Source organism: Anser anser, assembly GCF_964211835.1.
Source record: "Anser anser genome assembly, chromosome: 4".
Lineage (NCBI taxonomy): Eukaryota > Metazoa > Chordata > Aves > Anseriformes > Anatidae > Anser > Anser anser.
Genome location: NC_139724.1, coordinates 30,554,583 through 30,580,365, shown reverse-complemented (window position 1 = coordinate 30,580,365; position 25,783 = coordinate 30,554,583). Strand labels below are relative to the sequence as shown.

The 25,783-nt window shown below is 37.8% G+C and overlaps 1 protein-coding gene across 9 annotated transcripts in view; it reads left to right on the top strand.

The window, feature by feature from the left end:
- RAPGEF2 (Rap guanine nucleotide exchange factor 2) overlaps positions 1–25,783 on the top strand; it is a 184,704-nt gene that overhangs the window by 124,505 nt on the left and 34,416 nt on the right. For 8 of the 9 annotated variants that reach the window (XM_083832688.1, XM_083832686.1, XM_083832691.1 and 5 more), the window contains 4 exons: positions 14,321–14,452; positions 22,599–22,776; positions 24,567–24,703; positions 25,138–25,296. In XM_083832688.1, coding sequence (XP_083688814.1) covers positions 14,321–14,452; positions 22,599–22,776; positions 24,567–24,703; positions 25,138–25,296 — 606 coding nt within the window. The remainder of the gene's footprint in view (positions 1–14,320; positions 14,453–22,598; positions 22,777–24,566; positions 24,704–25,137; positions 25,297–25,783) is intronic. The other variant, XM_083832689.1, reaches the window with a different exon arrangement.

Below are 25,783 nucleotides of genomic sequence, written 5' to 3'. Positions count from 1 at the left end.
CCACATAGTGCTTTTAACTTGTGAACTGTAGGTATCTTTTTTCTTAGCTCTCTTGGTACTGGTGTCCAGGTGAAACCATTGCCAAGATTTGGTAGCAGTAACGCATCTTCTCGGTGACGGCAGCCACCTGATCTACACAAGTGTATGGACAGCAGGAGGGGAAGCACGTTGGAAACCCAGACCATAAGCAGTGCTTGTGCTCACACTTCTCAATCTGCGATTTCTTTCACTTGCTCTATAAATATTGCCTCGTTTCATCTGAGAAGTCTGTCAGCTTGCTCTCTGACAAGCACAGGCGCTGTGCACTGGGTCATTTGGACACTGACTGGGTAGGATTTATTAGCTTACAGCTTGACTCCAAACTGTGACTTTGCAAGTAAGAAAAATGGATTAAAGCTTTTTTTTTTCCCTTCCGTGAAGAATGATTTCATGAAAATGACGTCGTGCTATTCTGTAGGTCTGCTCCCTTTGTGTATTTAGTCATGTTGGCTTGCTTTATAGTTAAAAATAGGCTTTTACTGTTCTGTGCTGCTGTTAGTCCTGCAGAGCCAAGAAAATGGGAGCTGGATTGTGTTCTTAGGGCTCCATCCATAGCATTGTTTCCTAAATTCCTACCACTGCTGTGCACCTGCCAACCTTCTGAATGCTGTAGGAGTTGCACGAGTGTCGGGAAGGGCTGCTGTGGGATGTTCTGCAAGGGCATGGCAGAAGGGGAGAAGGTGGCAAGGGTACTGGAACGTCAATTTAATCCTGGGAGTGGGATCTCAATGGTTTGAAATTGGGGTGGTGGAAAGCATCATATCCGAAAGCTGGATGCATTCAGTTGTGATTGAAAGTAATAATCATTCTAGATTTTGGGAAATATAAACCAAACTGTGGGAATTATTTTTTAGTTAACTATATCCTAGGTTTGTGGACCCATGAGCCCTCTTCTCATTTTAACCCAACTAGGTTTTCTGTGCTCTTGATTATTGTTATTTTAAAATTACACATAAGCAGCTAAAAGTACCTCAAAACTCTCATCGTACTGTGTCTCTTTGTTTCTTCCCTGATCAGGGTGCAGCTTGACCTCTAAATCTTAATTTACTCCTGATAATGAGCTAGGAAATAAAATAAAAAAAAAAAAAAAAAAAAAAACCCTTCCAAATACTTGGCAGGCATTAACTCTCTGCTATTCCAGGTCGCTCAGGAAAGAGCTGGATGCCTTCCTGGTGTGTTTGTATTTTCAGTTTTGACTCTCACCACCAGTGGATTATCATCTGATTTTTTGGCCTTTGAATAAGAAGTTGAATATAGAGGATCTTTTATTGAAAGATTGTTGAATAATGGAGAAAGTTTTTTTTTTTCTTCACTTTTAAGGAACCATGAGGAAAAGGAAAATGAATTTATGGAGTTAGGAATGTTTGTGAAGTGTAATTTGAATAATTAACTCTGTCTGGAAATGATGGCCCACGGATTTTTTTTTAAATTTTTGCTAAAAAGTAAAGCTTTGACAACAGTAGGAGCAGAATAAAACACAAGCTAAAATGAAAACAGTGTTAGTTTCTATTAATAACTGTAAAAGTCCGTATGGTATGCGTACATCTCCTTGCCTGCTGGTGTATGACTTCTACAAACAATTTTTGTTGTCTGACTCGGGGGGGTTCTGTCCTGTTCAGTCTTGCTCAATTCCAAAAGAATAGGTTCCTTTAGTTACTAACATTTACTCTATTACCTTTTTAGTTTTGTGGGGAGTTGAGAGATTTCTTGCACTTCAGAGCAAAGGATTTCAGATAACTCAGTTTAGCAGATTTTCTAAGGTTCCTGCATACAGCTGGTATTCCTAAATAAATGGATACTAAAACACAGTTTCATGAACTGTGGAGTTCATGTCAGCAGTAGTATACAGAAAATCTAGTTATCTGCCTCTTCCTGCTGAAGGAAGAGGTTGTTTAGACAGATAAATGTCACTCCTACACCTGCCACTTCCATTAGTATTGCACATTTCTAATCCTTCTGTGATGATGGTGCCCAGGGAAAACTAAATTTAGGAATTCCTGAGTTAGAGTAATAGGATTTTTTTTTTAAGTGGAGGTTTGATGTTTCAGCTGGGGTTTTATTCAGTTAAGCATGCAAAGATAACATGGTTAATATAGTAAATGACTAAAACATCTACCGCAGTTATGAAAGAGTAACCTCCTTTGTCTCCAGTGATGTGAGGTGTTACAGCCAAGACCATGCTGGCACTGTCAGAAATCAGTGGTTAGGATTTGACTCTCCAATTCTCTGGTTATTACAAGGTGACCTAATGAAACAGGTGATGTACATGCACACATCCAGGGTCTTTACAGCTTATCTTCTGATAAATGGGAGAAAAAAGATTAAAGTTACTAACTGTATTTGCAGAATGGCCTTCAGTCCTAGTATTTCCAGATGATTTGTGTGTTCTCTTATTTTTCTGCAGCTTGGCAATCTGATTCTCTTCCTAAATAGGCAGCAATGAAATATATATTCAACTGATACCATGAAATAAGTTTCTACATGGATTGTTTTTTTAGTGTATTGTTTACCTAAGGAAGGAATACAAAGGCTGATTTAAACTTTGTATGTATGCCTGTACAGACACAAATAAATACATTTCTGGAAGCCACCTCTGAATGTCAGCATTTTGAGTGGAATAACACAATGCTTAAATTGACTGTCTCCTTGCTCTAAAGCAGTCTTGGTTTTCGCAGGCACCATAAAGCTCCTTCTTGTTTTGCTGTGTTGTATAAGCCAGTAGGGAAACCATTATCTCGTGAGTGGGTTGTTGTGGACATTGGAAGCATTGGGTGAAAACAAGGCTAATTGAACTTGACATTTGATATTACTGTTTTGAATAACACTTATTGACTATAAATAAAAGCTCTGCCAGATGTTTCAAAATTCAGTGGAAAGTACTCTTAATGTAAAAAATGGGTCTCTATTGAGTTGTGTAAATAAATGCAAGTGGCTCTGCACAGCTACTGCTGCACGGGGCTCCTGAATGGAGTGGAACACCTTTGGGAACGCCTTTGCACTCACCTGAAGACTCTCCAGAAAAGAAGAAAAGTAGTCCTTTATTTTTGGTCCCCTTTCCCTACGATCATCACACACAAGGAGGTCTTTTGTCCAAATTCCTCAATGTTCACTGTTGTTCAAAGAAGCTGGAATCTTGTTCTGTGCAACAGAACAGAAACTGTAGGGTGGTTAGGACTGCGTGATATCACATACAGTCTTAAAAGTTTGTGTCAGGGTGAAAAAACTGCATTATTTTCTTTGGGTACCATAGGAGAGAAAATGTAAGCAAGGCTGGGGGTATTACAGCAGCATTCTCTGCCATTGTATTGCCATAGCATAAATACTGTTACAATTTCAAAATTCATAAAATAAGTAATAAAGTTATTTGCCAAGTCAGTGAGCACAGCATTAAAAAAAAACATTGGCAGAGTAAAAACATTGTTAGGATTTTGCAGCATTGGCCATGTATAAAGGGGAAAACTTGCCATTTAAAAATAATCTGAGTTGTCTTGCTGCTGTGCTATTTTTACATTATCAGAAAAACAGTGACACAAGTAGGTAACAAGTGTTACTTTCATAATGCAAATATGAAACCTTACCTTAATCTCAGGGGTATTCTTTCTAATATGTTCTTAAGCAACCTTTCTTTTAAAAATCATCCTATTTTAAAAATAAGCTAGTACCCATAAGCAAAATTATGTCTCCTTTTTTCAAACAATTTTTAAATTTTGGTTCGAATCATTGTTTTATAGTGCTCACTATTGTGTGATTAGGAATCTCAGAAATGTGAGTATAGGAATATACGTTGCTGCTTTATATTAAAGAGTGCCACATAATATTCTTATTTAAAAAAAGGGCTTAACAGGTACTTTGCCCACTTGTGCATTGAGATACATATCTTGTAATATTGCAATCCCTCAGTTACTTTGGGGGAATCTTTGTGAAACTGTGAATCTTTGTCAGATGAGGAAAACAGGAAACTTTATTGTAGAGCAAGCACATGCAAAACAAGTAGTCTCAGTACATGGTTTCTTATTTGTACATGGACATTAGTGGAAGAATTATGTATGTTTGTCTCCTATTGCCTAAGTTAGTGAAAAGCAAAACTATATTAGGGAAAAAAAATATTCTCATGATCCATATTGTAAAGCAAAGATAATCACGTAGATAAAACTGAAAGGGTGGCATTGATATGTCTGCAGACATTAAGTTTTAACCAATAATAATAATAATTCCAAATTCTTAGGTCAACTTTGTTAAATGTGTTTCAATTAATTCAGTATTTTATAGAGATAAAGCTGTGTATAAATGGAAATCTCCAGTTTTTGCATGTTTACGTAAAAATACTTTCCTTGCAAGTATACAGAATACAGCTGTCTTTACCAAGAAGCTGCAAGTAATAAAAATCTAAAATGTTATAATGTTAATCATGTTGACTTTTGTGGTTTTCTTCTTCCTTTGGTTAGGCAGTTTCTGAATGAAAGTGTGACAAACCAAGCTGGCCTCTGATTTTTCTGCTTGGAGGAGTGACATGGATCTGGAAGGGATTTTCTGGGTCAGTGCCACTGCACACTGCTGTTGCACAGCGCATTCATAACTTTGCCTAGCTTCAGTTCAAAACCTTCTGTGCCACAGCCCCCCTTGAGCGTGGTTTTGAGAGTCTGAGGTTCAATAGACAGCAGCTTTCAACTTTCTGCTCATTAGTTTTTGCACCTGTATTGTCTCTTGCTCTAAATGTTTCGTTTGAGTCCTTCCTGTTTCTGGGTAGTGATCATTTCCTTTCTCAGCTCAGGCTAAATAACTGCATGCTAAAAGCTCCTCTTACACTTTCTCAAATACTATTTTTTTCCTCTTTTGATAACTCTGATAGTTCTCTGAATCTCTTAAAGTATATAACTTCAAGTTGGAAACCTGTAGCTGGGGATGTGTGCAGTATTCCAGCTAAGGTCTCCTGGGGGACCTGGGTAAGAGCCCCACACTCCTGTATTTCTGGGTGCTGCGTGCACCCATCTCATCAGGCTCTTTTTCTGCTGCATCGCCTTCACAGTTCAGTCACCCTCTGGTCAGCTACATACTGGAATTATTTTCACAGTCATTTCTGACAAATAAGTTCACAGATTGTTTTGTTGTTCTCAAAGTACATGGTCTAGCATCTTCTTATGCTAGTACTCTCATGCTCCAGGTAGGTGTCATCCTGCTCTCAGGGACATGTCCCGCTCATCCTTTGTACCAATGGTGCCTCATTGCGCCCTGTTACCAGCAGGCTTTGCCAGCACGCTTGTGATGCATCTCCATCGTTATCAACTTCTTCGTTTTTGCCCCTGCTTAGAAAGATTTACTGCTTGGTCTTAATCTGTCAGTTTTCTTTGTGACTGGGTATAAAACAGAAAAGCAACACGTGGTGTAAGAAAGTCCTGCTGATGGAGTCTTAAGCACTTGACATTGTACACATATCCTGGGTCTTTGCTTTAACTATTTTAAAAGTGCACAAGATAGATGTTCTTAGCTTTGGGCTAGACTCTTTGCTTGTCTGTAGTGGTTTTCAATCCTGAGTGGTGCTTTAAAGCTGGAAATAAAATCCAGCAGCAGGTGCCATCAGTTTTTACCTCTGCTGGTGTAATGGCTCTTTTGTATGCCCCTCGTGTGCTTTTTAGAACGCTGCATAAGAAACCTGAAATGAGTCTGTATACAAGGTGTACTTGAGCATCCCATCATTTATTTAAAATGTTCTGCAGGATTTAAAACATCTTGTTTGAAAATGTTTGAATTAACATTTCCTGTAAACATATGTGTACACGTAAAACGTTCTTGAACTTTTCATGCTTTTCCATCCTTAGACATAAATCTTTTTCTGATTTCCTGTGGAAGCAAAGTTTGTAACCATGTTTGCTGTTCCTTCCTCTCCCATAGTTACTTGTAACAGGTCAGAGAGTTCAAAATTTGCCATTACAGATCTCCAAAACTCCTGAAAGTGGGCCATATTGTTTCCAGTTCAGCAGCAGAAGTTAATATATTAAAAATCAAAACAGCCACAAGAGCAAGTATTTAGAAGTATCATCAACTGGAACATGCATTACATTAGTATGGAAATCAATTATTCCCAGGAGAGAAATCTCTGCAAAGCTAGGGCTTATTAATTTTGTCCTCCACATCTATTGCTATTTAATAACAGGGAGCTTTTGCTGAAATTCAGTAGCTGAGCTGAGTTCACAGCGAAGTAGAAACCTTTGTATGAGTTCCTGAGAATAGGATATGTACTGCTGTACAACCTGAGTACGTGTTCCTGCTAAACCACTAGCTAGGCTGCTTGGGTTCTGAAAAATATTCAGAGCATTTTGCCTGATGGTCATGGGTGTACGGTTCCCCCTCAGTTTTACCTGTAGAGCAGTATGGTTTCTGTCAGAACAGTGTATTTCTTCACTGTGCCAAGGGAGAGAAGTAGAACACTGTGGTTTTCGTGACTTTTTGGGTTTGTTTTCCACTCTGCCACCATTGAGATATTTCAGAAGAAAACTAAGGTGCCTCAGAGTGGTCTGTAATTGCAGCTCAAGGGCCTCTTTGGCTGTCAGTTTTCATTATTTCCGTGGTAGGAATTCCCTTCCTAGTTTTATTCAGTATTTTTGCACAGCACAGACTCTGGGAATAGTAGTGCTTGGTGAGACAGTGGGTTGGGTTGTCTCACCAGGAGTTGTGTGCTATGTCTCTGCAAGTCTGCAGGCATAAGACTAGAGTTTCTGCATTTTACTATTTGAGCACTTGTTCAAGGTGACAAAAAATAGGACCTGATGTAAACTTTAGAAGCTTTATGAAACAGCACAAACTGGCCAATATAAAATACCCACTGCTCTTAATGAAAAATACGGGAGGAAGCCTGGCAAAATCTTACCTACTCCATTCTGCAAAGCTTCACTTCAGCTGCACTGTTTGGGTGACAGCTTCAGACCAAAAGTCTTGCAGGAATTAAGCTGAAGATGCAGACAGGACAACAACAGATCTTCTTGGTGAAGGGGATTTAAAAATCGCACACAGTGCGTTGTTGTTGGCAAAATCAACTTTGCTCTTAACTCTAGGTGAGGCAACATGACTGAAACGTTTTGCAGGACACGTTTCTCCATGCTCAAAGAGTTGTCCATACTTAAATGTATATCCACAGTCAAAACAGCTGGGAAACAGTCATTTGATATTGAATCCTTGCACAGCGGGACCACTCCAACCATCAGAGTCGGTATTTTAAAAGTACACAATTAGCCTTTGTTGCCAGTTGAAGAAGTTACACTTTTACCAAGTATTTTCTGAATGAGATAGACTTGTGAATAAACTCCTGAAAAAAGATCTAAAAAAAAAAATTCTCATCTTGCAGAGTTGCTGCTGCTCATTATAAATACATTATGATGCTTTGTGCTCCAAATGTCAAGAACCTGAGAAAAGCTTTTGAAAACGATGTCCTCAAGCTTTAGTTCAAATCCATTCTGCATTTTTTCTTTTGTATTCTTGGTTCACTCTCACTTTAAATACATTGATGATACTTTTTTTTTTAAATATTGAGTTGTTGCCAATACATTTGTGTTTGCTGAAGGAACAATACTTATGCCAAATTTCCTGAAAAAGAAGCTTGAATGTAAAACACTATTTTGGATCTGTTGCACAAATGCTGTCCAAAAAAAAAAAAAGAGCAAATACTAACAGAGCAACAGAGCTGGTTCTACAACAGATGAGGTTAAGTTAAAGAAGAATGGGTGTGTGTCAGTGATGCATTTCATACTTTTCCTTTGAAAAGTGTTTTCCCTGAGAGCTTTTCTCCATTCCCCAAATACCCATTTACATTTCACCACCTCTGTGCCTGTGCAGAAGCCAACAGTCCTTCAAGCAAAGGATAATTATGTTCAATGCATTAAATGCTCATAGGATTAGCTGCTGAGAGCTATGAGATGTACATTAAGTGGCAGGCATTGTGTGCTTTGTAAAGGAAACAAAATGAAGTTCCCCCACACGCTATGTCTCGCTCGCTCTCTCCCCGAGACCAGCAGGTCACATTGCACTGGTTTAAGCCTCCAAATAGTTTTATGGGGGAGTACCTGCAGCAAATTATGAGTGCAGGAAAAGTATGAGGAGCTTGCCTGAAAAGTCCTCGTAATGCTGTTTTGCTTTTTGTTGTTGTTGTTAGAGAGATTCTGCTGTGGGCTTTGTATATAAATAATCTGCTCAACAGATTGCACGAATGCAGTGTTTCCAGAACGGGGGTTGTGTCTTGTGTTGTAATCAAGATGAAAAATGCTTTTAGGAGTAGGTCTTTGTGAGCTTTGAGTCACTGTTTCACACAAAGGTGTCTATTTGACTGAGGAAAATAAGTAGATTTAAAATACATGAGATACTTTTGCATAAAGTGACTACGTACAGACTGCATAATTTAAGTCGGAAGGTTTTTTCATCTGGTTTTAGCACTTAACTCTTCTCTCGCTGAAGTTTGCAGAGAAAACATCAATACTCCTTAATGTTTTCCATCCCACCTCTACATAAAGGAAATCCTGCTTCTATGGGAATCGCATCCTAATTTGAGCTGTGCATGGCTTAAACTTTTATTTTAAATTTAACTCTGTGGTGGACATGTCAGCCTGCATCATGTCTTTAGGCAGAATCAATAGAAGTTACTTTATTATTCAGTAATTACTTAGATTGACTGCTGTGTTTTAAATCACTGAACCATAAAAATCTTTTCCTTGATGTCTCTCTTGGTTAGGGAGAGAATTATGTTGAAATAGCACATAAATAGCACACTGATGAATGCCCGCCATTAGTAGTAATATTTCTTCCTTTAGTCATTAAATATTGTAAATCTGAGTATATTATTAAAAACATAAACAAATTTACAGATGTTTAATAGAAAAATAAACAGTTACATAAACTAGTGAAATGAGATGTTAATGACTTGATAGGGTACTGAAGCATGCTGGGTTTGTAATCTAGGCTATTCTAGTACAATATAACTTCAAAATTTTTATCTTGAATAAGGAAAAATAGCAAAGACTTAAGGCATAGTATTTCTTGTATTTTTATAATATGACGTTTATTATATTCTTTCATTAGTAAGCAGGTACAAGATATGTTTCTAGTAATAGCATGAGGTTACAAGAAACAGAACACCTTTCATAGTATTACAGGGGTTTTTATTACATTATTTTATTAGAAAGCAGGTTCTACAAGTAAGTGCTGAGAGGCATTGTTCAGAGGCATTGTTCAGAGGCATATGTTCAGAGGCTGAAGAATCAGTGTTCATGTTTCTTCGATTTCAGAAAATGGAAGCATGTCATAAAGGTGGTATTTTGTGTTGTCCTATGTCCACCGTGCAGTGGCACTTTATTGCCTATAGAACTGTTCATCGGGAATTGCTTAAAACCATGTTACGCCATTGCTCTCAAATTTCATATTTCTGTGGATGTTCTTCAGCCAGTCACTGTGCAGGCTTTGTAAATCTTTCATAAAGTGCTGAATGGCCTTCAGTGGAAGACCTTGCTTATAAAATGCTTACTGATGGGTTCGCTCTAAAATGAGCGGTGTAGTGGAACTTTCTAACCAGAGTTCCTCTTGTACTTCAAACGTATATTTTAATGTTTCTTTCCCGTTATTGCATGTATACTTTTTCCACATATAACCACATTAAAAAAAAAGTTAAAGAATTATCCTTTAACATATACCTTAAAGACTAATATTCCCTAGTAAATATTCTGAGAATATATTCATTTTCTAACATCCTGCTTTAGTAGGGCACGCCTAATGACGTCCTGAGTAGAAGTTGGACAGAATGCAGAGGAGCTCAATTGGTACTCTGAGGAAGAGGATGAGCCCAGCACGGTCCCCATGGTGGCATGTAGTCACTGCCTCCTGTCATACAGAAAGGCATGCCGGAGAGTAGGAGAAAATCATGATGCTCTTAAAATAGGAGGAACATATTCAGAGCAAAATAATTGTTAGCTTTGCATGCATAAAATGGTGACTCACTTTGAGGGTGGAAGTAATAAAATGCGGCTTTTAATATAGGAAGATATGATATGGTATAAGGTGTGGTACATTTCAAAGCGGAGGTACTTCTGTGCGCTTAAGAAAGTTTCACGTAATGGTTCAAGTTTATATTTATGACTTTCAAGAAATAAATGCTTGGAATTTCCAGATGCACAGGTTTTCCTCCAGTTTCCTCTACATGTGTATAAACTGTTTAAACGTGTACATGTATACGTGCACACTTGTCAAGAGCTACAAGTACACACACGAAATACTGTTTTGACCTCTGCCAAATTAAGATTAGATCTTTGGTGTTAACTATTTTATCGATTCATGCTCTGTTCTAAAAATTTATTTCCCCTGTTATGTTATACCTTTTTAGGTCTTGGCATATGTAGCCTTAATGTTTTTCACTTACCTAGTTTGTCCTTGAAATAGGTTATCAGGGCAGTTATCTGGTCCTTTTAATGAATCTCAATTATTTAATATAGTGGCCATGTAATACACTTTACAGTTACATTTACTGAAGAATGAATCATGCGTTTATTTTTCTAAATTACCCTGCCATGTTTTTACTCCATCTGCTAGGTCATTCCGATGCTGTGACTACGAGTGTTTAATAACAAAGTTAAGAAATGCTCTACATTGCTGACTTTGGCAAAGCTGTAGTTTAGTGTTTGGTGGTGTCACAGTGCTCTTCACGTAAAATATGCAAGTTGCGTTTTCCCCTTATTACTCTGAAGGACTCCTTAAAACTAGCCGTCATGTCATAAAAAAGCAGAAGAAGATAAAGTTGGCTCTTTGGTTCTGATGCCATCGGTGGTGTCTGCAGTCTGTCCCAGCTGATGCTCCGAGGCAAGCGGTATTCCCTTACATTTTCTGATATTACCGTGTGGTCTGGAGGATAAGGCACATGTTATATCTAGCCTTTATGCACTTTAAAACATTACAAGAAAACCTTTATTCTTCTGGTATTCTTCTGGGATACTAAACACTGACGGCAGTCTTAAACTGTTGAATGGAATGAGAGTTGAATGCAAGCACTGAGTGCTCAAATTTCACAATAAAGTGATGTTCGGTAGCACAGAAAATAGATCTATAATAGTGAAGTTAGATATCATGTCTTCCAAAAGCACAGACTGATGTTCCTAGCCAGTTCTTCACTGGATGTACAGCAGAGCTTCATGATGTTATTTTCAAACAGTACTCTTTCGCACTGCACGTAAGAAATGAGGTGCAAATACCCTGGTCTGAGCCAGACAGCCTTGTGCAGGTTGCTGGCACTGCTCAGGCTGTTGAAAACTGCATTTCATTCTTGCACGGCTTGCTGGAAGCTGCTTACCTGACATTGCCCTCCACAAGAGAAAGGGGTGGCCTCTTATGTCGAAGATTTAGATGCCTGTTTCTGTCATTATCATCAGTGTTTTGCTTCTTTCCCATGGCGTGCATTAAATACTTTGAATGGCAGGATGCGGCCAAGACAGAAATGCATGCATTTCTCACGCGCTGCTTGAGCTCACCATTTAGATGTTTCAGCTTTCGACTGTGTTTCATTTCTTGTCTCACAGCTTCTCACCTTAACTTATTTGAGGATAGGGCAGTTGAGTTGGATGTCGCTTTCGGGCATATAGCACAGAGACGTAGTATTCTGCAAAGATGTGAGCATGTGCTTCCTGCTTGTGAATAGTCCCATTTGATTAAGATCAAAGTGACTGGCTGGGTTGCCCTAAGTAAAATGACTGCTTCTGATCTGCTGCTGTCACCACTTGGCAAGCCCATCACATGCAGCATGGCTTTGACTTTAGGAGTTATTCTGAAACCGGTAGTCACCAGACATTCAGCTGATTGTCTACAGCCCAAAAAAACAAACAAAAATAATCAGAAGGCTTGCATTTATTTGCCTTGTATATTATCACTTGCAGTGGAAACTCCAGCCTCTTCCAATTGCCTGTGTAGGAGCAAAACATAAATCCTTGCTGTTCATTTAAAACAGTAAGTGCCGCCGTTATATTAAACGTAGCTTGATTTCATTTTTTTTCATATACTAACTGGGTTTGCTTTGATGTAAGGCTCTAAAGAATTGTTATTGCATTGATTAAAAATAAATGCAATTGTTAGTGGCTTGGAGATATTTGAAAGGCACTATGAAAAATGAACGTGTTTGGCTGGGCTCAGGACTGTAGACATACATCTCCCTTTGGAGGTGATGTTTATTTGTGACTGAAATAGCTACTACTTGATAAAATACAAAGCTTTCAGAATATTGGGCAGTGTCTGCTCTGTGAGTTATCATTAGGCATGCAAATCATAGGTGACTTGTGTCTGCATGTTAAAATAATATATAGGATTACTACTCGGAAATAACCCTGGACTGCTTTAATTCTAGGAAACTGTACTTTCAGAAGTAAATGGAGTTTTCATCAACATCTTACAAAAGCTGTGATAATTTGCTTCCTGTGCATTCTGTTTATGGGACATATACTTATTTGTAGAATGGTTTGAATCCTAATCAAAAATTACTGATATCCAGGCAATTATACTAAACACTCTGCTGTTTTGTGCTGATGGAAACTTAAAGGAATGGAAATTAAAGGATGGAAACTTAAATTGAAAAGGGAAGGAGCAGGGTCAACAGATATTGTAACTAATGCATTTTTTCATCCTATATTTTCTCCTTTTGGTATGTCAACAACACTGGTGAACATAATTAGATTTTTCTGGAGGCAGCATCAGTGGTTTTATATATATATTAGAGTATTGCTTTTGTTAATTGCCCTTTCGTTGTTGATTGGTATATGAAGATCAAATCTAGCTCTCGGCTGGCTGAAGCTTTTTAGGGTTATTAATGTCAGGTTCTTGGTTTTAGTTCCTCTTGCAGGTAAAATAGTAAGAATTTTTCAAAGCGTAGCCATTTTTGCTGTCAGTTCTGTAGTCATACTGCAGTAAGGAAGAAACCCTTTTTAGGTGTATTGGAATAGGAAATGCCAGTCAGCCTAAATACGACTGAAGTTTCCAGTTGGCCGTGCTTTCGCCACAAATGCTGAAGTCAGGGTTCTTTCAGGGCAGGTACCATACGCAGCTTTAAGCCAGGCAAGCGGCAGCAAAATCATTCAGTACATCTGTGTAGAGCTGGTCATTTTCTCAAGCACAGTTGCGTTTGTGACTTCAGCAGGCTTTTTGTCTAACCATTTATCCTGATTGACCTATTCTGTCTTAATGCTGAATGAGTTCTTATTTTCATTTCCATCGGGGGCAAATGGTAGTAGCACCAGGGTAGTGTTAACAACTGACATGGGTGGACACCCTGCACATGGCATTCTTCTTACTCTCTATTGAGGTGTGTTTGTATCTGCCTTGTCTGAGTTGAAGCAAAAAGAAATTAATGAACAAAGTTTTTCAACTATTGAAGTATTTATTGCATACCAAAATTGATACTTTAACATACTTTTATATATAATAGCTAATGGTGGGATGCAAGCTTTTTGAGGAGATGAGTATTTTGCCCCTGAAATAGCATTTAAATATTGCTTCAGACAGCAAGTACTTTCCTGTATCCAAGTTCACTTTCTACAGCCTGGCAATGTTGACAGTTCTTACAGATTTTCATGGGACCTGTGTGTGTAAAGCAATAGTAAAATATATGTCACAAATGTTTGGTGGATGATTGTTAAAAGATCAAATGTCCTGTCTTGTTTCATTCTCCAGCGAAGCACGTGAGCAAACTCATTTCAGGATTGCAGCTCATTGCAGTTGTGTCGGTTTTCCCACATTTCCTATTTGCCGTCATGTTATTTGGCTCCAAGTATAATGGATAGTTCAGTGCCTTGGGTTTTACTTGTCTGTGAAGTACCCTGTTGACTTCAGAAGCAAAAGAGTTAGCCAAACCCAGACCAGCGTTTGCTGTAACTATGTGACTTTACTCACTGTCAATCCTACTCTACAGGAAACCATTGATATTGAGGGCAGCACAATATTCATATGAAGTTTAATTCTACCCAAACTGTGCAGTAAGATACTAAAAAATTTGGCATAAGGGTTATCACTTCGTTTGTGTTTGTTCTCAGGTTTTTTTATTTTTTTTGCATCTCTTCTTATATTTGTAGCACTTGGTGTGGTATATTGCTGACTTCTGCACCAATCTAAAAAATTGGAAAACTCAAACTTTCATGCTGCATGCTCAAACCCCAATGGTTTTCTTGATGTAGTTGGTGCTGGCAGAAAGTAAAGTGTGACATACATGATTTAAATTAATTTTGCTCTGTATCTACCTCAAATTGTAATGATGCTTTTTCTGCTCCACCTATAGCTTCCTGCAGATTTCACAAAGCTGCACCTTACTGACAGTCTCCACCCACAGGTGACCCACGTTTCATCTAGTCACTCAGGATGTAGCATCACTAGTGATTCAGGAAGCAGCAGCCTTTCTGATATCTACCAGGTAAGACTGGAAGGGATGCTGATGGGAGGTGCCGTTTCAAACAGTTCGGATGTTAATAGCTGAACACCCGTGTTATCCTGTATTGTCACTTCTTGTCTGAAGAAGTGATCAATAGATTTCAAAAAACTAATTTTTGCTTGAATCAGGATAATTTCAGGGTTGCATCTGCTTCTTACTAGATCTGATGTTTGAAAACTCAGCAGGTAATCTGCAGTGCAGTAACATGACATATGTTTCCTTAGTCTGTCACATCCAAGTCAGCAGTGCAGAGGTGTAGTGTTTTTGCAATGTTTCAGGTTTCTACTTCATGAATTTTGTTTGTGTTTTGAGGCTTTTTGGAGAGAAAATGTCCTGAATTTCAGCATGGAAAGCCAGTGTGACTCTTCAGTAGAGCTTGCTGGCTGAACTTAGGAGGCAAAGAGACTTTGTTCCCTGACTCCAGCATCTCACCTCACCTTTCTGAGTGACTGCTTTGCCATTTGCAAAGAAACAGCTGTGATGTTTACTGCTATTTTGAGAAGACTTTGAGATCTGTTGACAAGAAGTGACCTGAGCTGGGCATTCTGATAAAAAGTGAGATGAGATTTTCAAAAGTATAGATTTAGAACTTTGTCAAATGAGTTTTTTTTTCTTGGTGCTGTATTTTATAGTTCTGAGATGTATTGGCTTCCAAATCTGGCATACATCCAGTAGCTGGAAGAAAAAATACTCAGTGAGCAGCCTGTGCTGGCCTGACTTCAGGGGTATATTCTGATTTCTCCACCCTGTAGAAAGCTGGTACTAGCCTCTTGGTAGTGCTTTTTCTCCTAGCTACCTGGGAAATATGGGGGGGCTTGAACTGGTGAGATTTCTGAAGCTATCACACGGCTGGGGGGCTTCTTGTTGCAAAGTTCTGCACTCTTCATTTGGAACAGAGCTTGCTCTGAAACATATCCCAAGGGTGCCTAGAACATTTGAGGTGTATGTGCTTGTTTTAAATATATTTAAAAAAATATAAAAATAATAATATGAGGAAGTCTAGATCTTCCTCTTGATATTTTCAGTTCTTGCAATGTCCTCTGATAGGAAACTGTAGCAATTTATTTAAATTAGATTTGATTCACTTTTTCAGAATAACATTTTTCTCTCAAAAGGATTTTGAAAAAATTTAACAGGAACAAGTCTACTTGAAGTTTTATTTACTAGAAAAGGAATAATTTTTGGTTTGGATGCTTTTAAAAATACAGACATGTCCATTTAAATAATGGGAAAAGCATTATCTGCACAAATACATACAACTTACGTTGTGAACATATTTGTAACATTTATTCTGTTTTAGGGGAAAAGCTTGGAGACTTTCCTGTAGTAGGAGGTAGGCTTAAAAAAAAGTCTCCGTTCAGTTTAGATAATAATTGCAATAATGCAAAGTCTTATTTTTGCAAAAAATAAGTCAAAGTAACTGAACACTTTAGTCAAGTATATTTCTCAAAATTTCTTCTGAAGAGAAGATTACTTTGAGATAGGATTTATGTTTATACTGTGAGGGTGAAGAAGAGGTAAAATCAGCTTTGTTCTTTGTCTTCTATAGATTTTCATACCTTTTATTCTAAAGATTTTATCCTTAAGCATAAAAATACCAAGTACCTCTAGAGAGACACTTGTAGGTGGCATTTAGATGGTTATAGTCATACAGTTCATCTCTAGATAAGTTGCTGAAACTTCTTGTAAAAGTTTTGGAAGAAAACCCTTATAACTGTGAGAAGGATCACTGAGTTCCTGGGAAATCAAAAATACAATAGGGAAGCTTTAGAGAAATACTTCTTGAGTCACCAATCTGGTGTAATCTGGTGTATGTCTCCTGTAGTAATTCTTCTTTTCAGTAATGAAATCAACAGTATGGTTGGTGTTTAGAGAGAGTTAGTGATTTTTGTGAAGTATTTACATGGGGAATATTTACTTTAATATATTTACTTTAATATTTAAAATTTAATTTTTGTCTAATTAAAAAAAAGGAGGATACTGTGTCACATGCTTTAAAAAATACTTTGCGTTCTTCAATTAATCTGCAGTTAATTGCTCATTTAAAGAATTATTGGCACAGGTGTATTAAGATCTGTGTAACTGCACAATGTCAGTGTAATTACTAAAATAATTTGTGTCCCTAGAGACATAAAGTATTGCAAGCATTTATTGCAGAATGCTTTGTTTTAGAACATACTTGAAGTTTTTATTTAAAAAACAAAAGCACACCCGAATTGATGAATCCAGTTGTAGGAATCGATAAAGTTGGGAATCCTAAACTCTTGAAATTAACTTTGTGGTACCAAGTGCTGTCATTTTTAATAATTTCCCATATTGTCACAAACCATTAATTTCTTACTTCAGTTTCAGTTGTAAAGGAATATAATGTAGGAATGTTAAGTTAGGCTAAAGTACTGCAAAAAAAAAAAAGGCGACAAGATAAACAGCAGTAATCTGAATACTCTAGGATCAAGTCTGGGATTAAGTAATCAGAAATACTTTTTAAAAAGACTGGATCAGTCTTTTCACAATTATTTGCCTTTTAATTCTCCCCCAAGTGTTTATTCAAAAATTATAAACCATAACCAAGTCATCTACATTATTTTTTGCTTAAATTTTAATAGATCTTAGGCAAAGCTCAGTATCATCGTTGCTCTAATTCTGTTCCATATTTAAAGGCATCTTTCCACTCAGTAGAATGGATTTATGTTCATTATGTCTAAGTGGAAAGGAATGATTCAGAAAGATTGCCAACTTACCTTTTGATTGATTAAAAAGGAAAATTCTTAAATTATACTATTAACTGGATCTTTACTGTCAATGTCAGAGTTAATGATATGTCATGTTATGCATCCTAGTAAGTTTTAGTCCTGTAGCCTTAAGAGCAGCTGTTTGCAGTAAAAATACGTTCATGGCCTTTTCAGATTTTTTGAATAAATCATGAAGCTGAATCTTCAGATGCTTTCAGCATTGAGTTGAGAATATTTCCTTTTAAATATTAATGCTGTAACTAAATTTGTCAAATGTTGCACATGAAAGAACTTCTTTTAGGCTAAGAATTATTTACCACAATAAAATAAATAATCCTTTGTCGTTATCCACCCAAGTCTAAAAATAAATGTCAGGTGCCCATCAGTATGGTTGTTAATGTTAGAACTTTTATTTTAGGAAATAAGTTCACCGTTGGCTAACTGTGTAACGGGGCTGGAGAGGAAGGGGATGCTGAGTGTTAGCTTGCTTGCGGGCTGGTATCTGCCAAGAACAATACTTTGCTCCTGCCTCGTGTTGACTTGGCAAAGCAAGTCGTTCACTGCTGCTTCTCATGTTTCGTTACATACCTCTTCCTATACGCTCCTGAACGCTTCCTATCCCTGACAGGTTTATTACCAGCTGACGAGCCCGGTTTGAGAGTGGGGAGATTTAAGCCTGTGAATGCGTGTTATCCCTCCTCCCTCTCTTGGGAAGGCATTGTGTTGCCTGAGCTCCTTCCTTTGCCAGCCTTTCTTTGCCTTATCCTGTCCTCAGACTGGTGGCTTCCTGGCAGCCCTACGTGCCCGCCCGTGTCTGCCCCAGACGCTCCCAGCAGTAAAGGAAATGGGTAACATCCTTTCAGTGACCCTCCCAGGATGCGGGTAGCGCTGGGAAATTTTCAAGATGTCAGCTTTTGTTTTCTCACGGGCCTGGTAGGAGAACTCTTCGGAGAAAGGTCCATCTTCTAGAGATTTCACGGGCATTCACACTCTTCACAGTACCGTTTAAAAAAATAATCTGACAACCTTAAATTTGTGTGAGATTTGTGTCTGCAATAGTTGTAATTGAATGTAATATATATTATCATAATTACATGACAAACAGATACATATTATAATTAGTTGCATGGCTTGAATTCGATAGCAATTTATTGATATGGTAACCTTTTACCCAGTGAGTTGAAAGCTAATGTAAAACAAAACCCAAGCTGTGATTTCTCTCTGTGGAAAAGCTGGGTGCAGTGTGCCTCTATAGTGACAGGAGAAAATCTTTCAAACTAGTGGGATTTCTGCGAATTGCACTGAAGGTGCAGTGTCAGCATTCTTGGTGTTTTCTATCAATATCGGCTTATAAATTAAGAAATAAAACCCAGAAGATTTTTGCTGATAAATATTCTTAACCTCCCCTTTTCTGTTTATTTTTTAGCCCTTCAACCACAGTGATGATAACTTTAAAAAGGTGAATTTTTTGAGGTGGGCTTGGCAGTTTTATTTACTAGCTTGAAGAGCTGCATCAGACGCAGATGAACCTATTTCTGATCTGCACAAGAAGTCTTGAATTTTTTTTTCCAGTATTTTTCTCTTGCATGCTTGGAGATTCTGTGGTTTTTAGGTGGTGGTGTTAGTCACAGAGGGACATTTAGTCTTCAGAATGGATGCATTTCTTCCTCAAAATGTTTCCGAAGGTGTTGAAAAAGTATTTTAAAAATTCTGTTCAACTACTGATTTCCTAGTATTTTAATGTGGTTAATTCTCTTTCTGTTTTATTTTCCTTTTCTCCCCCCCCCCTTCTATGTTGTCAAGATCATTTGGGAGCTTTCACCCCCAAACCAATGTAGAAAAGAAAACACTAATGACCACCCCAAAAAAAGCTATCCTGGTAGGCAGTTCTCCAGGTCTTCCCACTTTGGGGGTGCGTTAAACAGTGTACCCAGATGGTCAGAAGAGGCGATTCTCCCGTTGTATTTAGTATTGGTACAGACTCACCTTGAATTCTGTGTGTCATTCTGGGCTCCACTATATAAAAAGAGCGTTAAGGGCTGGAGGGCATGTCCTGTGGGGAGAGGCTGAGGGTACTTGGGTTGTCTCATCTGGAGAGGAGGCGGTTGAGAGGTGGCCTCCCTGTGCTCTGTAGCTCTGGTCTCTGCTCCCTGGTGTCACCAATGACAGGATGTGGCCTAATGAAAATAATAGTTGCTTTTTTTTTTATTATGATTTTTTTCCCTTGAGAGTCAGACCCAGTGGCTAACTGAGGAAAAACTTACTCAGCGCTCCTTTATTTTCCATCTTTTGATACTTATTTCATTGTATTTATTTAATTAGCTGTTACCCCTCAAATTTAGAAGTAATTTTGGTCTTGGAGGCAGTTAGCAATTGGAGCAACCATTTTTATATTGCTTCAGTATTAGTCTTATAGACACTGCTTAAAAATGGAGAGGTCTCCTTAGGTTGTGAATGTGAACTAACTCTTCACCTCAATGAAAATGTCACTCAGTCTCCTGACTTTCTTGTTGGTAATATGACAAATAAAATCCTAGGCTGTCACTGTCACGCGATTCATTTGAAGCTTCAGCAAATTTCTCATGGCATCTTTTCAACTGTGAAGAAAAATTTTCATTGCGACTGGTATTTAGATTTTGGAGAGACAGTGTTTTGTAGTTTAAGCTGCAACCAGCCCTTTTCACATATAAATCCAAAAAGATTGCATGTAAGCAAACCTAATATTATCTTATTACCCAAGAAACAAACACAGCAGTACTTATGAAAGCACTCATTTCTGAGGTGTATTTCATCCTTGATAAACATTCATTGGAAATCTTTAAGCCTCGTAATTGACCATGGACAAATCCTGTAGGGTTTTCATCCTGTGTTTTGGGTTTTTTACTGCTGAAGCTTACAAAGACGCCCCTATCCTCAAAGGAGCTAATCAGGATTTTTCCTTTAGTCTTACACAAATGCATGGCTATTGTTCCCATAACTAAGGGTTCCTGTGCAGATGTGCTTGATTTTTCTAACCCATGGTGGAGTACAGAAGTGGACGTAGGTTGGAATGAAGTTTAATGTGTCAGCAAGAGGACCCTGAAAACTTCATGTCATATTTAATGCTATTAAGCCTAAAGAACCAAGCCATTTGCAGTGTTCCTGTAGATAAATTAGTGTACATTTCTAATGTGAAGGCATATCCAATTATTCTTCACAGTGTAGTAAAACTTGTGCAATACTTTTTGCATTCATAAACTGAGAAGGTGTCTTCGTCAGATGAGTTGCTTTATTCTTTCTTACTAAAAATGTGTATTGGCTACATGGAAAGGTTACATATTCTTTTGCTAACTTCTGCATAATAACTGTGTGTTGCTTGAAATACATTTTTTTTCTTGTAAGATAAAGGTGTCCAAAGTTAATAAATGTTACTACTGCTCTGTGGATTACTGCATTCAAATCTGAGTTTGTGTTGCAGTTGTTTGGTTTTTTTTTGGATAACTAGTAAGCAGCTATTCCTGTTCCTATCAATGCCATTGGTTGCCAAAAAGATCTAACTAGCTCTGTAAACAGTGATCGTCCCTCAGGAAATACTTGTAGCTTCTAGCTGCAATGTTTAAGGTATTTTCTGAACACAACACAAAATTGTGTTTAATTTATGTGGGAATTATTTTTTAAATGGTGTCATTTTTTTGATAGGGTTTCTGTCTTAAGGCAATAAACTAAAAGTGGACAGTCAAATAATTTTTTAAACAAAACAGTTGGGGTTTTTTTGCACAGCATGTGGAATTTTCTTGGGTTCCAAAGTATCTCTTCCACATTGGCAATGTGTGACTAAGTTTAATTGTGCATTTAGCTTACCAACAGGCTTTTGAGAAGGCTTCTGCTGGGCAGGTAGGAGGGGCACTTGTTAATAACAGGAAGGTTTGCAGAAGGGACTGATGAATTAGTCACACAGTCGCTGGAATTGTCACAGTTGGAGACTCATGATTCTGACAGAACAGTGTCACAAGCCATGTGTCTACTGACTCATCACTAATTTTTCCACCAGTCTCATTTGATGAAAGCTATTTTGTACGAGTAGTTAGAGCAATTGTTTCAAATATATCATAGGGAATATGCATGTTAAACACAGCAAGACCACTAATGAAAATACTGCTAGCAGTATTCATTTTTTGTGATTTGTTTGTGTGGCAGTAACAGTCTTCTCTCCCCTGTTTAGGAAATGCTTGGCACTTTTTTCTTTTAAAAACAAAATGAGAATAATTTGAATATCGTGTAGGTGCTGGTACGATGCTTTTCATGCTAACAGGACCCCATTACAAAGCTTCTGTGGTGCTGTAGGGCAGAAGTGTTTAATAATGCTACTAGCTGACCTGATCCGTCTCCAGCTGTATGCTGCCATTCATTAGGTGGCTGTGTATGATGGCATTAAAGTAACATAGTCAGCCACATCTAGTCAGGCAGAAGTAGGGAAGATCATTCTATAAAAATACAAACATAATTTGTCTTACCTTCTCTGTGTTTGGAAGGTGACCTAATTTTTTTTAAACCAATTTATGGGAGTCAGATCGATCAAACAGGCTTTGGTTGCTGTTTGTCCCATGCAGGATTTTTAAAGTAAACATGAATGCATTGTTTGCATTCATATAATGTCTGAGAAACTTGATTTGTCAAGCCATGTTGTAAAACTTTCATTAAAATCTTGCATTTCCGTAAAGGTTGTGATAGCTGAGCCTTGGCAGCTGCTGTGGCATTAAATCAGGTTCTGAGAAAGCGCAACTTCATCAGCCATGATAGACAAGTGTTTGTAGGGTTTACTAAATGTTCAGTCTTGAAACAGTATCATTAAAATGTATTTACCTTTAGGTGCTGTCCTAATGACCTTAGGCTATGTGTGGACTATGTTTTCATCTTTTTAAAACAAAACAAAAAACAACAGGCAGTTTTAGGTTACTGAGAGAGCAAAATTTTTGAAGCATTTTGATGCAGTGCTTACTTCCCCAGACTGCCTACGTAAGATAATATTGCATTCATAAATGTCTGAAAATGTAATGTTGGGATGGGAACAGAATATGTTTTAAATTATCTGTTTGTTTAAAATAAGTGATCTATTTCAAGGAGCAATTTATTGGAATAAACTGCCTACAATTCCCCCAAGACCTGCTAATTAAATAATTTATGATAAATCCTGTTTATATATGGCTGATTGAAACATGTTAAAAGCCCTGTTTAACGTTGTTTTGGTGTTGGTAAATGGTTTATTGTTTTAAAAAAAATGTGAAGAAAAAAGCAACACAAAAATTCATTTGACAGATTAGGTAGAATTTTTCTGTATATTAAATAGGAAACTAGAGCAGTGAAGAACACGTTTGAATACTTTTTTTTTTTGAAATTGTTTATATGCATTAATTTAGGCTACAGAAAGTGAAGCTGGTGATATGGATCTCAGTGGGTTGCCAGAGACAGCAGTGGATTCTGAGGATGACGATGATGAAGAAGACATTGAAAGAGCATCCGATCCTTTAATGAGTAGAGATATTGTTAGAGATTGCTTAGAGAAAGACCCCATAGACAGGACAGATGATGATATTGGTAAGTATTACAAAGTAGCAAAATGCCATCAAACTTGTTCTTCACCAAAAAATGTATTTTTTGAGCTTGGGGTTTTATTTTGGTTGTTGGCTTTTGTAGTTGGTAAGTTTAGTGTGTATTCTGTAAGCTGATCTGTAAAGGCCAATGAATGAGCACAGCCAAAGAACTGGAAAATGCACAAGATACGGCGGAAAGCTATCAGTGCTGACCTTTTAGGTTTCAACATTCAACTTCTAATTGATATCAAGACTGGTTTATGAAGTAAGCATTGTTGCTTACTGGAAATTGTTAGAAATTTGACAAAATTTATGTTCGTGTCATTACTGGATTCTTACTACGTTTCTTTGTTTTAAGTTGCATTGGTTTTTTACAACATTTATAATAAATAGTGGAGCCATAAGACCTTTACATAAATATAAATCTACTAAAACTAATTTGCTATGTTAATGTACAGACTAATACATAGAAAGCAAAGCTAGAATTAGAATTGTAGTAATTACCATTTCTAATCTAATCTGTTTCACTGTTGCAGGTGGTTTTTTGTGTGTGTGATTGTTTTGTTTGTTTTTCGTTCTTTTTTCCGTTCATCAAAGTATACCTAAATGATGATTTGTTGATTATGACATGATGAATGGACTGGAGCATCTCTTGTATGAGTAAAAACTGTGAGAGTTGGGACAGTCCAGCCTAGAGAAAAGAAGGCTCAAGGGGAATCTCATCCATGTGTGCAAATACTTGAAGGGAGGGTGTAAAGACAGTGGAGCCAGGCTCTTCTCAGTGGTACCAAGTGACAGGACAAGAGGCATTGTGCACACTGGAACAGAAGAAGTTGCCTCTGAACATCAGGAAACACTTCTGAACTGTGCTTCAGGTGATGGAGCACTGGCAAACACTGCCCAGAGAGGCTGTTGAGTCTCCTCCTTGGAGATCTTCAAAAGCCGCCTGGACATGATCCTGGGCAACCTGCTTAGGGTGTCCCTGCTTGAGCAGGGTTGGACATGATGACCTCCAGTGGTCCCTTCCAGTCTCAACCATTCTGTGATTCTGCATAAATAAAATTTTAGGAAAAAGATTGAGTTATATTGACTATTTCTAGTAGGTTTTGATGAGAACAAATGCAAAAACGTCTAACCTCTAGGGCATATAATTCCTTAGCACGACTATTAAGAACAAATGAGCTCTGTGTAGCTATGGACTATGTAAAACATCAAAATACGGGAGAAGCTCACAGTTGAGTATAAGTGCAACTCCAGTACATACAGAAGCCAGAACAGCAGTAGTCACCTGTAAGACAGTAATCCTATTCTACCTGGCCCATCCTAGGGGATCTTTGTAAATACACCAGATGACAACTCTTTTGTTGTTAACATGCCTAGACTGGACATGGAATGGATGGGTTTACCAAAGAAGTTGCTCAGTTTTGAGAAATTTCCCTTCTTAATATCTTACTGTGTTTTATATAGGCCAATCATAGTCGTAATGGAGTTACTGCTCTGGCTGGATGGAGAATTACAGTTTCATTGGCTGTGTTCAGAGCTCTCGATTAAATTACAATTCTTCTATTATGCTGACTTTTACTTTGCAGGGTTTCTATTGATGGTATGATCAGCCAGTCTGTGCCTACAAAATACCCAGTAATTACAACAGGCCACTGTACAAGATTTATTAGTATACAGAAACGATTGTGCTGCATTTTAGCTTAAGTAGCCTTAGGCATCTTTCTGAAGAACTGTCTTTGCTGTGCTTTGTTGTTTTGACATGCACGACTCAGTGGGCTTTTTCTCCTTCAGAACAACTACTGGAATTCATGCATCAATTGCCTGCTTTTGCCAACATGACAATGTCAGTGAGGAGAGAGCTCTGTGCTGTAATGGTGTTTGCAGTTGTGGAGAGAGCAGGAACTATTGTACTGAACGATGGAGAAGAGGTCAGTAGAAGTTACTTCTGACTCCCCTGTTATACCAGACATCCCAGAGTCCACAGTGTTATGGTCCTTTTTTTTTTTTTGCTTTAAAAAAAAAGTAACTTTGAGCAGGTAAATTAAGTGTCAAAATTAAGTGTCATCTTGTTCTTCCTTTGAAAGTTTTTGTTTAAGCCCTTGCACAACATTTCTTATTCAGTAAAAGCATACGAAAATAATCTTCATAACATACATACTTCCTGTCTATTGGAGTTGATTTGGGAAATTTATTTCAACGGCTTAAAATCTAGTGTATACATTTTTTTTTAATAGGTGCCAAAAAATAACTCTTTTCCTTTGGGGGGGGGGGGGGGGAAGAAGTGGGGATTGTATCTGTATAGCATGGTATTACAATGTTAAATGATTTTGTCTTCATGTGTCCTGCAACATTTAATTTGTAGCTGGATTCCTGGTCAGTCATTTTGAATGGCTCTGTGGAAGTGACGTATCCTGATGGAAGAACAGAGATACTGTGCATGGGAAACAGTTTTGGCGTTTCCCCTACCATGGACAAAGAGTATATGAAGGGGGTGATGAGAACCAAAGTGGATGACTGCCAGGTAGTGTGTCCAACTGTAACACATGCAAAATTATGTACATATAGAAATAATACAACTGAATAGCCAGACAGTTTTTTTCAAACTGAGTGTATGTGTAAAATCTGTAGTGCATAACCCCATGAAATACTTAAGAGATGCGGTTCCTGCTATTTGTACTTACAGGCTGGGAAATTGAATTCTCTTCATCCGGATAGGGATTGTTTTGGATTGTTTGTGGGATTGGTTTGTCTGTGTGCTTTCTGCAGAACATAAGGCCTAGCAGCCTGCTGCATATATCCATTGCTTCAAAGTTTCCTTTAGTAAGATCTCAAGATCCGTTAGCTATTACAGTCTCTCTTACTTCTGCAGGTAAGAGCCGTTCTTCCTTAGTGGACTCAGCTACTGAATCTTAGACTAATACATCTGTCCCATGATGAAAAGTAGAAGATGCTTTAGTTTCAGCCAGTCTGACCTTTCAATAAAAACGTTTTGACCTTTGCTATAACAC